General features: G+C 39.0%; 1 protein-coding gene across 2 annotated transcripts in view; it reads left to right on the top strand.

Annotated features, from left to right (window-relative positions):
* Nucleotides 1-5,574, top strand: part of UBASH3A (ubiquitin associated and SH3 domain containing A) — a 38,946-nt gene extending 33,372 nt beyond the window's left edge. For both annotated transcript variants that reach the window (XM_048865768.2, XM_075132548.1), the window contains 3 exons: nucleotides 2,690-2,796; nucleotides 3,311-3,417; nucleotides 4,434-5,574. In XM_048865768.2, the coding sequence (XP_048721725.2) occupies nucleotides 2,690-2,796; nucleotides 3,311-3,417; nucleotides 4,434-4,571 (352 nt within the window). In that variant the 3' untranslated portion in view covers nucleotides 4,572-5,574. The remainder of the gene's footprint in view (nucleotides 1-2,689; nucleotides 2,797-3,310; nucleotides 3,418-4,433) is intronic.
* Nucleotides 5,575-15,382: the final 9,808 nt, after the last annotated feature.

Raw genomic sequence — 15,382 nt, 5'->3', positions numbered from 1 at the left:
CAGTTGTTATAAGACTCCACAAAGTCAGGCCATGATTGAAGATGGGTAAAGTGCTTAATGGGCAGAGGGGAAAACTGTAAAGTGTTGCAACATTGCAGCCAGCCAGCTACTGAAATATCTAAATAAACTATAAATATGAGTTTTATACATCAGTGAAAACAGTGCAGCGTCCTTCCCCAGATGTTGCATGTACGGCTTGCTGGATAATAACATGAGAAGTCTCCATGTTTCTAAAACAAAACTGGCTCTTTAATAAGACAACTGTTTGTAGAGATGCTGCAACTGCAGCTAGCATTCTAGTCATATGCACACAGACTGGCTTCCTGGTGCCTTTTCCAAACCCTTCCCTGCTGAAACCTGTGCTCCTTCCTCCGAGTGTCATTCAGGAGTAAAGCTCACATTTCTATTCGCTCTATCCCCACCCCACGTGAGTGATTATAAGAGACTGTTATGTCCTAGCCCCAGTCATCTGCCATAAATCAGAGTTAAAAAAGGTTAATTCCTGTCACATGGCCAGGGTCAAAATCCACTGTCTCCAGTAGCTACTGTTACCATATTCTCCGGATACATGTAACTTTGCAACACTGTTCCTTCCAACTCCTTTGGCTCCTCCTGTCTTCAGAATCCTCACTATTATTTCTTTTGGGAAGAGCCATTGCACGTGTTTCTTTTCCATGTTTATGGCCAGGCCAATTGAGGTCTAAGCTTTGCTTTTTAACTCCATCGCTGACTCTTGCTCAGTAATGCTGACCCTTGCTATCGATATACAAATATTATAGTCCTCAAATACTCCATCACCATGGGGGCTCTCCAAATTAGTAGACGCCATCAAGGTTTCACATCACTTCGAGTACTTTTTGCAGAAGATAGCATCTCTAGGTCACAGAAGAGTCAGTGAAATCTGTAACCTTCCTGAAAGGACTGTGCTCAGTGGTGAGATTTTTGCAAAGTCAATTAAGATATCTCTACCCACTGATTCACATTTAGATTATTTAAGTAAAAGTCATGATCATCTCTGGTCAGGTCCCTGATTACTCCCCATCAGTAGAGGTACTCAGTCTAAACTAAACTGATCTTTAATGGCATTAAAGAAGCAGCATTGTAATGGATAGGGTGCTGGACTGGGCATCAGGATACGTGGGTTCTGCTCCTGAATCAGCCACTGATGTGTTAGGCAAATCACTTTACCTCTCTACTTCCGTTTCCTCTTTCACATTTTGTCTTTCTTGTCAGTTTAGATTGCAAGCTACTTGGGGCAGGGACTGCTTCCACACATATCCAATATGTAGAGTACCTACAGTATGGAGCTTTGATCTCACTTGAGGTCTCTTGGCACTACTGTAATACACAGAATGACCTAGTATCGATGATCACACACTGAAAGATATCTGCATTCCTCACAGGTTTTTAGTTACTACTTATTCCCTGCTATCTGAATTGGTGCTTGGATACTCTGTTGAATGGGTCCCTGTAAAAGTAGAGGAGGAACACTTAATCGCCTATCTAGTCATTGTATCTCTTATTCAGTGTTGGTCCCATGGTTTAAAAGCTCTGAGGACAGTCTGAAATTCACTTTTGTACTGTTTGACAGGTATAGTACAATAGCCCTACCGTACATCAATCTACTTTCTACATTTTCACTGCTCATGCTGCACTCTGGTTTTAAATGGGTGAGATAAGATGATCAGATTCTGATCTTCTGTGTGGTTGAAAGAAGTTAGCTGGTATAGTTTCCCGGAACACAGTCATTGTATGTGGCAGAGCAACATGTAGCTGTGCAGGTCTCCAGCTAACAGAAGAGGGGACTTTATAGGAAGAAATAATGAAGGAAATAAAAACTTTCCTTTGTCCATTTACTCGAGACTTGATGGCAGAATCCTAAATCTTTCAGGCCAGATCCTCAGCTGTTCAGTGGAGATACGCTGATTTATAGCGGCTGAAGATCTGGCCCTTAATTTTTAAACAATATTTTTTACATGCAGGGGACACCTATACGTAAAAGAAACTATCAGGTCAGATCTTGAAGGCAAAACTGCCCAAAATCCTAAGACTGGCCCAATATTAATAAATATTCTTACTGGTCTTTATAAAGATTTATTTTTAAGTAAAAAGCAAACAAGGATTGTTTAATTTGCTTTGTCAAACCAGGTACAGGTAGGGATTTTTAAAGGGACACTAAAGCCAAGGGGCCAAATCCTGGAATCAGCCATATCATTGGTGTCAGTGGGAGTTCTGTATAGGTAAGAACTGAGTACAGACTTCAGGATTTGGCTCAGTTTTTAAGCCTAAAATCCATCCTACCTGGACAATGATTTTTTTTTAATATTCTTGCCTGGAGGAGCCTATATTTGTTTTTTGTTTTTTCAAACACAAGCATTTCTCGGGTATAATTCTTATAAACTGCATGATCCATTGTGAGGTTTACTAAGGGATGGTTTCTGCTACCCTTATTCACATTGGATAGTATCTTATTCTGTGAGTTCCTCTATTGGATTCAATTGGACTACTTGCAGAGAAAGCTACTGTTTGGTGTGAGTTGAAGTACCATGCTTCAGATCAGTGCATCTCTCTGGTAGAGATGGTGTAGGGGTACCGGTTTGTTTACTGAGCTTTGATAATGTTGATAATGTCCCAACAGACAAACAAATGTTACCTAGATGAGTGACTCCTCTGTGGTTTTTATTATCAGATGTACTTTCCCACTTTCCTCCCTGGTGCCATCGGAAAGTTATGAAGAGTATATAAGCAGATGCTCTACAGTTATAAAACAGATTGTCAGTGACTGTACAAGAAACGGTAAATATTTCACATTCTCGCGTTCAGAGCCTCATGTTTTCAACGACAGGATCAGAAACAGCTTTGCCATATGAAATACATTTAATGTGGATGCTTGGTATTGCCCTGTCTTTGAGGTAGATTATTGAACATCATACTAAATTAATATATCTATTACTTAAAATAGAAATAGACAAGACTAAACATAAGGCAGTAAAATACTCCATTGCTAAATCATATTATATGCAGTCTTAATTTGTCAGGATGTGACTTGATGCTGTAAGGCAGCTTCTTTTCTCTTTTTTTTTTTTTTTTTAAAGCTTCATTTCCCCCTCCCCCCCTGAAGCAAATGCTTGCTCTCATTAGTTGAATTGCATGAAACATACCAAACAGGATATTTACACCTGCCCAGTCTATATGTCACACAGCTCTGCAACGATAAACAACACAAAAACAGCCAATAAGCATAACCAACACGCAGTGAATTGTAAAGTTAGGGTTTTTTTTCCTTCTTTTAATTATTTTGGTGTCGCAGGTATTATCCTGATAGTGGGCCATGGCTCATCCCTGGATTCCTTCACTCGACCTGTACTAGGGCTCCCTGCCAGAGACAGCAAGGATTTTGCCCCATTGGTTAGAAAGGTAAGAAGTTTTTCCAACAGGAAGCTCTTGCCCACCATTTTTTCCTTGGTATATTTTCAGTAAGGAACATAGTCAAGCAATGGGCTGTTTGTTTTTTCAATTGCTCACGAACGAGAGTTACTCTCTGATTCTGGAGGGAGCTGCACTCCGTAGTTCTAGCACACAACTGGCTGTCAAAAGATGAGAGTTCTACCAGTCAACTGCCATGTGACCTTGGGCACGTCATGCCCTCTCTGGTGAAGATTTTCAAAGGCACCACGGCACCAAATTCCCATTGAAAGTCACTGAGAGGTACACACCGAACTGCCAGGTGTGCCTTTGAAAATCTACCCCTTGGGGTCTTGGTTTGTCTGTCACTAAGATGGAGAACTGTGTCCCCTCTGCATCTCCTAAGGTGTTGTGCGGCCTACGTCAAGAAACTACAGCTCCCATTTGGAAAAGTCGGTCCGTAAAGCGGTACAGTGAGGTGCCATGTTCACTGTGTCTCAGTGAGCCCAAATCATATTTGCTCACTTTATGAATAAAAAGGTGATCTGTGTTGCCAGCACTACAAGCTCATCCTGGGATCAGATGACCAGTCAATGCTTTCTGGTTTGTACCAGAATCACCGGTAACAAAGATTCTGTAAGCCAAATTTTCCCTTCCATTTTACCTGTTGCTCTGGTGTTAGGGAGGGGAGAATTTGGTCAGCAGTGTGTTTATTACTGGTGATGATGAATGAAATAGAAAGAACATAGCTTGATCATCAGATCTCTGGAAGAGCTTGTGGAGCGGATACAAGCTCCACTACTGTCCAACAGATAAGACTCCCTCATGCTACCAACTCATTTTAAGTCAAGTGGGAGAATATCTTGATATGTATTCCTAAAACACTCTCAAGGTACACACCCCTGTTCCACAATGAAAACTGTTTAATTACACTGTGCTTTCAATCTATATGGTATGTCTTCCCCATTTCCAGTGTATTCAGGAAAGTTCTAATACAAAGTCCTGTTGAAATCTTTCTGTTTTTCCAGATACCTTCACTGGGCATGTGTTTCTGTGAAGAGCTTAAAGAGGAGAATAGATGGCAGATGATTAACCCACCAGTTAAAACGTTAACCCATGGATCAAATGCAGCATTTAACTGGAGAAATGGCATACTGGACAGTTAGAATCTATACTCATTCATTATATATTTCAAAAAAGAAGCGAAGACAAATATTCTTCCTCCTGGCTCAACACAGGCCAGTGGTCTGTCCAAAATATTTAGAACTTGAGGGTATTTTCCTGTACTACTTGTATGAATTGTCAACGCACGGAAAGCACTTTTGAAGTTTTTGTGCCTGAGTTCTGTTCTTGTTACAGCGACACAGAAGAAAAAACCTATTAACTGACATAAAAATGAACGATAATTCATCCAGTGCTGAAGAATGAACTTTTAAAACTCTTTATTTAGACTAACATCTGCAATGATATATATAGATATATATATAACTGACTATAAGTCTCATTGCTTGATGCACTCAGGAAAACATATGGTTATGTCTTCAAGAACAAAGTACAATCAATAAAGATTTAGACATTTTGTTTCAGACATGTAGACATTTTGTTTTCTTATTGATTGCTTCTAGTTTATCCAGAGTATGAGTGGACATGATGTATCATACAGACTATTTATTTTCTTCTGATGCATAATAGGATTCCATCACAGGAGCTTTTCCATCAAGCAACTCACAATGCAAATATCGCATCATTGTTAATAAATGACTTGCAGAAAAAAAGTTTAAGAAAACTGAATTTATGGCCTCATTGTTGCTAAAAAAGATTGTACAATACATTGTCCTAATGGTCACAAGACCATGTTGTGGGTAATTCTACCCGCTGAAGGTTTTCTGAGATGACTGTCACGTAACAGAACCGCACAGCTTGTTTCTTATTGTTTTACCCCCAGACCTGAGATGACAAACTTTTTGGTTACTCACAAACCATGTACACCATTTCTATCCATTCCTTGTTTGTTTAAAGGGATACCGACCCAAATGCTCACAAACGCTTCTTCAAAAGATTCATATTGCCTCTTTAAACTATCCTCCTCATAATGCCCTGACTATCCCATGTGAAAATGGGAGATTTTGTTTCAATGAGAAATAAATGAGGTCCCTAATTCCTCTCTTATGTTGTCTGATATCGTTTTATTTTTCACTCTTAGACATGACTCATTCTCCGTTTCTTCCTAGTGCTAAGCAAAATTTTTCAGACCTAACTTTTTTCCTCCAAAACCCCCCATATTTGGGTCAACTGAAGCATATTTATGTGTTGAATTCAGCAAATTGTGTTGGTTGGAAAAAAATGAACAATAATTTAAAAAAACATTTGTTTTGCAAGTTGAAACGACTTCTTAAAAAAATTACTTCCATTTTATTTTTAAATAATTAAAAGGGTCAAAAAAGTTGGAAACCGAACAATGGGTGGGTTGATCCAAAACATTTTTTAGCGGTTCAACCACCAAACCAAAAAATCCATTATTTGTCCAGCTCTAATTCTTCCTTACATCTCACAAACCCTTAACGTTGTCTCCACTGACTTTCTGGGTATGCTGCAAAGCCTATCTTTTTATTCAGGCTTCTGGGGAGACAGAGGTATGGGGAAAATTCAATGAGATCTTTGCAAAAATAGGTGCCAAACAGCCTGCTAAAATTAGATGGTAACAGTCAGAGTAGTCATTAGAGGGACAGAAAAACATTTTCTATATTTAGGACTAGATTTTCACTGTGATAAGTGCCCTGGGTGGATCAGTGTAAACCTCTGGATGGTTTGCTTTGATTTTCTGGTTTTGAGGAAGCTATTTTTTTATTTATTTTATTTATTTATTTTTGTGGCAAATGACCAATGTTACTGTGGTGGGTCCCATGCTTCTCCTTCATGTGGGGGAGTCAGGGTGCCACTCCTTGCCCCTAATCTTGGTCATTATGGACTCTACTTGGGCCCCAGTGGGAGAAAGAGGGGAGGGGATCCAGGTCTGCTTTACTACTCTGGGTCCCAGCCCCTTCAATTTTGTGAGCTGCTTACCCTCTTTCCTCTTGGATAGGGTTTCCCTCAGTCTTCTGTGCCAGGGGAACCCCTCTGCTTGGACAGGGTTTCCCTTCCCCTAGTATGGTTTTCAAGCTAGCAGCAACACTCCTCCAAACACTACTCTGCTCCTGATCCTTCCCAAAGCAGGGGAGTTTTATTAGGTCTTGGGCGGGGCCTTAATTGGCTCCAGGTGCTCCAATTACCCTGTACTGTAATAACCTTTCCCTAGTCCCCAGGGACTAAGGCCTTCATCAAAGGAGGGCTTAAATACTTCCCATCTACCACTCTCCTGCTGCCTTCTGGCCCTGCTGTGTCACAATTTTAAAATGTCATTGCACTTTTAAAATTACACCCAATGCACCCAGCACCTGGACGGGTGCTTTTTAGTCTTGTTCTGGACCCAAGGTCTCTCCATTCAATTTTATATGTTGTAATCAGTCAACAATAGTACCCCACCAAGTAACCTTCTAGCGCTCCTCCATCCAGGCCTGACATAGACAGCAAACTGAGTTTGTAGCCTGATCTTGGATCCTAGCAAGCCTGCTTCAATTTGCTCTCCTTGCTCTGTAGCCACATGCTCTGCTCTCCTTTCCCACCTCATATCCCACTTCACTTTTCCCTGCTATTATGAAAAAATGGCCAGGTCAGTCACCTCAGCACACTTGTCCCCTCTACAAACCCAGTGAACAGCCTTGGCTCGCTGTCCTAGGGGAGAGGGAATCTGCAAGCCTCCCAAGCTTGCTTCAAGAAGGATGAACCAGGTATGAAGACTTACCAAGATGTAACAAGAGTGAGTCAGAGCTGGAATGATAGCTGTGCTCTAAGTCCAGGTTGCAAGAGGGGTGGGATTTGTTCCTTAAATGGCACCTTGTAAGAGAGGGGAGTTGTGGAATGCTCCCTGTTTGGAGATACAGCCAAAAGAGTGCAGAGAGAAAATTTATAAGATCCACCTCAGGTTTCTACCTGTCACAAACATACCTGTCTGCAGGACATATGACTGGAACTATCAGCTGTGGAGAAGGCAAAACTTGCTCAGTTTCTGAATTTTTTTAAATTGTAAATGATATTTTTTAAAAAATATATAATTATCGGTCAGTATGGTCTGTCTTGTAAAACACAGTGGAAATTTTCCTTTACCTGTGTTGAAATAATTATGGTTTGCCCTTCTATAGCATCTCTCATGCAAGGATCTCAGGGCACACTACAGACATTGTCAGGTAGTTTGGGCTCATAAATAAGTTTTGCTTTAAAAAAAAATAGAAATGTTTAAAAGTCTTCCAACTCTGGAAAAAAATAGCATCTTTTCACTCAACAGAACTGCTCTTTTGGTGACACCTAGTGACTATAAGGATGAAATAAATCCATTACATTTTATTCCTATTACCTCTGCACAGCTAATGGAGCTAAGAGACACCAACTTGGAATCTATTCCTGCTTATGCATCATTAACATAATTGTCCACTAAATTTCCATCAGTTACACCTGTACAAACTCCTTGACAGGCGTGGGGTGAGGGTTCAACAGGTGTCACTGAGAGCACAATTTAAAGATAGTGGACTAGCACAGGTGTATCTGAAGGATATATCTAACAGACCTTTTATTACAGGTCATGATGTGTAAGAACATCCTTTGAGTCTCAGTTTCCAGCTTGTGGTTGTAGGGCTGGCAATTTTATAAATACTTGTGTTATCTGTCGGATGCATATACTTGATATGGAAATCAATGAGACATTAAACATGGACTCCCACAGTGTGCTAGTTTCATATGCATTTCTCAGAGCAGACCTACACTTTAACTTATTTAAATTAAACAAAAATAGAAGGTTTTTCTGGATTTAAACACTTCTTTTTGCTGTTTTTAATACAAACATTGCAGCATTGTGCTAATGCATGAGAACCACAGACTGAAACTGTGCAGTCTACTTTTGTCCATGTCAAGGGTGGTGAAAGAGTAAACAGCATAAATGAAGAACAATTAAACATCTTCCAGTTTTAACAATTTAAGGACATAGATAAGCTGCTCCCTTCATGAGAACCCCCACACCGGGGTCCACTTCCATAAAACCGTTTGTCAGTGCCTCAAATGATAAGAAGACTTGTTTTAAAAAAATTGGTCAATATTTTCAAACTTAAAAATAAGAGTGACCTAACTTTAATAGATGCTGAGCACCTGCAGCAGCACGTCTGAAAATCAACTCCCTCTTCAATGTGATACATTCATAAATGTGAAATCAATTGCGGAATACTTGCAAAACCCTGGACTTTTCTTTGAAAGTTTTCAGCTTGATTAATGTGAGTAGATAAAAGGTAAGAAGTCTTTTCCAACTTCTTCATTCTTATGAAACTTTCAAAATAGACTTTAACCTATTGCATTTGAATTTGGTTTACCTAGATCTCTCTCTGTTTAGCTACTTAAAGGAAACCTGAAAAGGAATTTTTTAAATAGGGTTATACACTTTTGGAGGTGGGGGGTGTTTAATAGTGTATAAAAAGAACCTGAATGTTTTTATATTAAAAAATTCTGCTTGCTTTTTTTGGTTTAGAAATATTAGGAATATCAACACTGTTCTTCTCTGTGGGATGTCGGAAAGAATGCATATTGTTAGCGCTTTAATTTTTATTAAAGGGGTGAGGGTGTTGAATCTTCAATAACGCTTCCTTTTTCCAAAATGTTAATTAGTCATTGAAGTTAAATATATGTTCAAAAAAACCAGCTGTTCATTTTTAACAGTCTATCTAAAAATCCCTTTCCCTTTTAATTACTCATGGTTCACTCTGTTGGCTCTTGTGATATCATTATTTCACTAAAGTCTTTCACAGGCCAGACAAGACTTGAATATATAACGTTAAAAAAGAAAAATTACCAATTTTTTAAAAAGGCAATCCATTCTTTTTTCCCTTTGCAGTTACTTTTGAGAAATTCTATATAAGAATTCAGTACTATCATTAATTTACAAGGACACTGGGGGAATATACTGGAAATGTAAAAAATTCATGTCTCTAAATGTGATCTCCTGGATTAAGTGACATACTGCCCCATAGATTAATAGGGAAAATATAGCATTTCTTGTTTTGAGCAAAAATTAACAATAGTCTAAGAGCCAGTCTCGTGTGCATGTTTTGAAGCAAAAGAGATAGGAAATAGAAATATAAAAACAGCCATACTGGGTCAAACCAAAGGTCCATCTAGCCCAGTATCCTGTCTTCCAACAGTGGCCAATGCCAGATGCTTCAGAGGAAATGAACAGAACAGGAAATCCACAAACTTATCTAGTTCTTTTTTTAACCCTATTATAGTCTTGGCCTTCACAACATCCTCTGTCAAGGAGTTACACAGGTTGACTGTGCATTGTGTGAAGAAATACTTCCTTTTGTTTGTTTTAAACCTGCTGCCTGTTAATTTCATTGGGTGACCCCTAGTTCTTGTGTTATGAGAAGGAGTAAATAACTGAAGGACATAAATCCACACCGTGTAGAGGTCAAGCACAGCGCTGAGGGAGTGTTACCTTGCTTATTAGGCTCAGAGACACAGTTAATCAATTGATTACAATGGAATATATGGATTTTTCATGTGCGGGGGAAAGTGACAGGGTAGGCAGTCCCACTTCCCTGGATAGCGCTAACAGCAAGACATGATAGCACAGTAGCCAATGATCAAAGGTTACACAATGTCTCCGCCCATGGACTCAAGTTGACAAATTAACATTTAACATTTAATTAGTACTTTAATAAATGTATTAGTATAATATATATATATAGATATAGATATATTGAATTCTGATTTGGGGTTCATAGGAATGAAGTAGCTCCTTTGATTGTTCAACAGATATATATCTAGGGGTAAAAGCAAAGAAACAGTAAAAGTATATGGCAATAAAAATTGTCTTTCAAGTTGTTCATTTGTGTTTTAAGGCAGGCATTGGTCCCTGGGAAAGGGAGGTGGGAGGAGGTCATATCTTATACTGACATGCTTGAACCTTTTATAAACTCAAGGTTGAATGTGTGGCAAAAACATCTCCCTAGAGAAAAAACTAACACAACGGAAACAGGGCTTCTTTGTTCTATTTGCAACTTTGAAGAAAACACAATTATCGCCCCCAACAAAAAATCTGGTGTTTTGCTGACCAGGCATATTTTAGCAAAATCAAGGTTATCTTTGGTTATTTTGCTTGCTTTTAGCTATTGCTAGGCCTCTGATCTCTTGACCGAACTCTGGACTTTGGGCCTGTATACAAATCCATATACCAGGTTATTACATCAGCAATGGATTTTAACCCTTCAATAACACTTCCTTATTTACTTTCTCTACACCAGTCATGATTTTATAAACATCTATCATAACCCTTAATCGTCTCTTTTCCAAGCTGAAATGTCTCAGTTTTTTAATCTCTCCTCATATGCAAGTTGTTCCATATCCCTTATAATTTTCGTTGCCCTTTTCTGTACCTTTTCCAATTACAGTATCTTTTTTGAGATATGATGACCAGACCTGCACACAGTATTCAAGTTGTGGGCATACCATGAATTTATATAGAGGCAATATGATATTTTCTGTCTTATTATCTATCCCTTTCCTAATGATTCCCAACATTCTGTTAGCTTTTTTGTCTGCCACTGCAAATTGAGTGGTTGTTTTCAGAGAACTATCCTCAATGACGCCAAGATCTCTTTCTTGAGTGGTAACAGCTAATTTAGACCCCATCATTTTATATGTATAGTTGGGATTATGTTTTCCCATGTGCATTACTTTGCATTTATCATCACTGAATTTCATCTGCCATTTTGTTGCCCAGTCATCCAGTTTTGTGAAATCCCTTTGTAGCCCTTTGCAGTCTGCTTTGGACTTAACTATCTTGAATAGTTTTGTATCACCTGCATACTTTGCCACCTCACTGTTTACACATTTTTCATTTTTCCAGTGATCAATTAATAATTTCTTGTTTTACATATAGGCAAAAGAAAAAGTTTGAAGTAGAAACTGCAAATCAGTTCTTCTGGTCTTATGTAAGGGAGGTAAATTGTAGTTGTTTGGGGCTTGATAATACAGATCCTTGCACCTTGTGCAGTCATTTATACCTGTGCAAGTGAGTCTAAAACACTATCCAATCACACATACTCCCTCACTTTGCACAGGTATAATTATCACACTAGGGGCAAATCAGTGAGCCAGACCTTTGGCTATGTCTCCACTATGATTTTGCTTAAAATCTCCCAGTAACAATAGGAAATTTTAAGAAAAAGACACATGTAGACAAGGGCTTTGTTCCTCAGCTCAACAGACTGCTAAGAGTAGACATTTACCTATGGAAGCCTTCTTCCTTATACATGAAGAACGATCGAAAAAGCAGTGTAAAAGCTCAGGACAGAACTCAGACCAGTCCAGTCACATTGGGAGGGAGTTAATGAATCACCAAATTATTTAGGTCACCTCATCCACCCACTCTGTTTATAGTGGAGATAGAAGGTAATAAGTGCTCCTCAATCCTTTACCTGGGCTTGTGATTAGGACCTGAGTGTTTTGCAGAGATTGGGTTCCATGAGGGTGGGGTGGCCTCATTCCAAATCATCTTCCACCATCACCCAAATGCTGAGAGGAAAAAACCCTGTTGAGTGTGTTGACATTTATTTTACTTGCTTTCCTCCTCCATTATCCTCTCTCGGAAGGGGGATTGTGTACAACAGCTGGGGAAGTCCATGGGCGTATAGTTCCCGCTCGTGTGGTAGGAGGACCTGTAGCAGTGTGGAGGCCACAGGACCTCCATGGAGATAACTCTGGTGGAGTATCCAAGGTCTGCATGGTTCTCGAGAACTGATGTAACCTGCTGCCAGTTCTGCATGTGTGTGGTGTGTGTGCTCCATGCCCCTCCCCTCCATGAACAACCAGGTGAGAACTCTGTAAATGGGATTTTACTGAGTTTTCTGTACTCTCGGTGAAGAAATCCTGCATAGGGGATGATCTGCCCATAAGAATGTAATAAAGAAATTTTAAGGCCCCGATCTTGGAAGCACTTAAACAAGTAATTTTACTGATATGAATGGTCTTATTTAAGTCCATAGGACTACTTATGTGCATAAGCATTTGCAGGATCTGGAACTAAGTCTGTGTCTTGTTTAGGTTTCAGCTGAAATAAGGGGGGGAAACTTTTCACCTTTAAATTCTTTATTGATTCTACAGGAAAATGTATACCTCAGAGGATTTAAAATCATCCTTTTGATTCATAGTGGGTACTTGTGTTGTAAATCTGTTCACAAAAGCCCAGGAGTCTGGTTTTAAAATATTTCAACCTTCATTCATTGTCCAGGGAGGGCAAAAGCAGCTTGTTCCGAAATCTTATGCTAAGAAGCCATTTCCAGCAGTTCTTCTCCATCTTGCCACCTGAATGCTGGCAAACTGAATGAGTAATACACTAAATGGAAAATATATGAAGTATCATCTATCTCCAGTGACAATACAGGCAAACAAGTTTGCCAAAACATCAGTTTAAAAACCAGTGAACCAGATGCATATGTAGTCCCATAAATTTAGTTGAGGAAATCATTAATTTATTATCTTCTATAGTATTCAGGATCAGGATGTAAATCATTTGTTATGTCACTAAAATAGAAAATATTTCATGAGTAACGTAAGTACAGCACAGGAGAATAACTGTGCTATTTGAAAATCTCCAAGAAGTGGTTTGTGAAGAAGTTGGCTGAAAAAATTGCAGTCAATGAAAATAACTCTGTAAGAGAGAGACTGTGTGTGTGTGTGTGTGTGTGTCTGTGTGTGTGTTTTGTGAATATATACACATATGTGTATAAAATTCAGAAAGCAACTTCATGTTTCTTTATTCCATTTTCCTCTCCTTAACTTCTGATCTCTGAAGTCTTTTAAAATAGTGTTAACATTGGTATCTTTTCCTAGTTTCTGAACTTTATGGGCTAAGATAGACCCCAATCTGAACACCTAAAAAAAGTTTCTGCTAGGTTAGAAGAACCCACACTCTCTGTAAATGCCTGAAACTGGCAGCAGGACCTTTTGCAGCAGACTCCTGCTAGAAAAGTGATGAGAAAGATGTTCATTCAAGATCTGCTGCCTGTGAAGTCTTTTTAGAAGAACAAAACAGGGACTGTCAGCCGTGACTCAGAACATGCAGAGGGCTGGGAAAGAGGGTTTATCAGTAAATTGGGCTAAAGTGTAGTTTCCATTGCAAGAGAAGTGGCACAATAACAACAAACAAGGTAAATTAATCTGATTCCAGAATCCATGTGCAGAACCCTTTTTGACTGTGCTCCATCACTGAGCCCACAGACTGTGATGTCATAATCTCACCATTCTAACATGAACATCCCCTAGCGCAGCAGCAGGAGAATGGAGAGGAAGACAAGAAGGAGAGAGAGAGGGAGAGGCATTATCTCTCAACATTTATCACAGGTACCTGCTAATAAATCAGTTTTATTCAGGCTCTTGAGGTGCTTGTTTCTGATTTAGGGCCTGATCTTGTAGTCTTTACTCAGGCAAACTTTTTACTGACTTCAGGGTCAGAGCTCTGATTAGTCATTAGCGGTAAGCAAGCTGAAACATACTGCTGAAAGATGTTGAAACAACAAAGATGGTATAACTTCAGGCCTCTGAGGAAAGTAGGGAAAGGTTCTTAGCAGCCCTGGCTACACTACATGTAAGAGGATGCGAAGCACGTGTCATACCACTAGAGGTCATGCATGTCTCAGTTCTAAGGGTAGAAATGGTGCTGTAGCAACATGAGGAAGAAAAGGGGAACAATGTATTATAAAATAAGTCTGTGGATTGAACTTTAGTTGCTATATCCTTATTTGTTCTGGGTGGGTGCAGGTTTTATAGTTTGCTCTGCACATTGAGATTGTACCATAAACCCCAGTAAGGATTACAGAAACAGGAATGCAATCCAAATGCACCAGTAAATACGCTTACAAAAAAAATGCTTTTAGTTTCCTGGAAGTCAGTTCATGGATAAGCCTGAGGAAAAAAGAAAAGGAGGACTTGTGGCACCTTAGAGACTAACAAATTTATTTGAGCATTAGCTTTTGTGAGCTACAGCTCACTTCATCGGATGCATTCAGTGGAAAATACAGTGGGGAGATTTATATACACAGAGAACTTGAAACAATGGGTGTTACCATACATGCATCCGATGAAGCGAGCTGTAGCTCACGAAAGCTTATGCTCAAATAAATTTGTTAGTCTCTAAGGTGCCACAAGTACTCCTTTTCTTTTTGTGGATATAGACTAACACGGCTGCTACTCTGAAGCCTGAGGAAAAAGTAATTTCATAAACCAACCAAGAATGAACTCAGCTTGAACTGAAGACAACCTTGAGATAGCAGGGACTGATTAACTAGGTCATGCAGCTGTTCACCAAATTTGCCTCTGACTATGTTAATGCTTGCATATAATAGAATTCTAATTTATGTGAGTTCTTCTAAAAAAGAAGGAAAATTTACACTAGCCATGCCATTAATGGAAATATAATATTTCCATTCACCCAGGAAGCCATGTAAGGAGAGGAAGAATATTCAATAACTAAACAAGATAACCACATAAGAAGCTCAACTTAAAATGTAATAAGGAATTGCAAACAAAATTCCAAGCAGGATAGGAGAAAAAAATTAAATGAGCATTTCCTTAATAAGAAATTGTAGACAGGAAAAAGATTGCAAACCCAAGTGATAAACTGTATTTATTTTACACCTATCACTTCCTTTTTAACTATCTCTACTATTAATTTCCAAACCTCTACAACAACTTCAGATAGGTTCTGTGTTACAATAAAAAGAACCTGACACTAAAATGTTAACTCCTTTTCCCCTTAATGTGGAATGTCACTCAAATTATCCTGGTCTGAGGTCTAGGACTAAAATATTTAGTCCTGTTTCAGTAACATTGATATCTCATG

This window comes from Caretta caretta, chromosome 1 (assembly GCF_965140235.1).
Source record: "Caretta caretta isolate rCarCar2 chromosome 1, rCarCar1.hap1, whole genome shotgun sequence".
NCBI classification, from domain to species: domain Eukaryota; kingdom Metazoa; phylum Chordata; order Testudines; family Cheloniidae; genus Caretta; species Caretta caretta.
The sequence above is the reverse complement of the archived record's forward strand: the minus strand, read 5'-3'. Positions and strand labels throughout refer to the sequence as shown.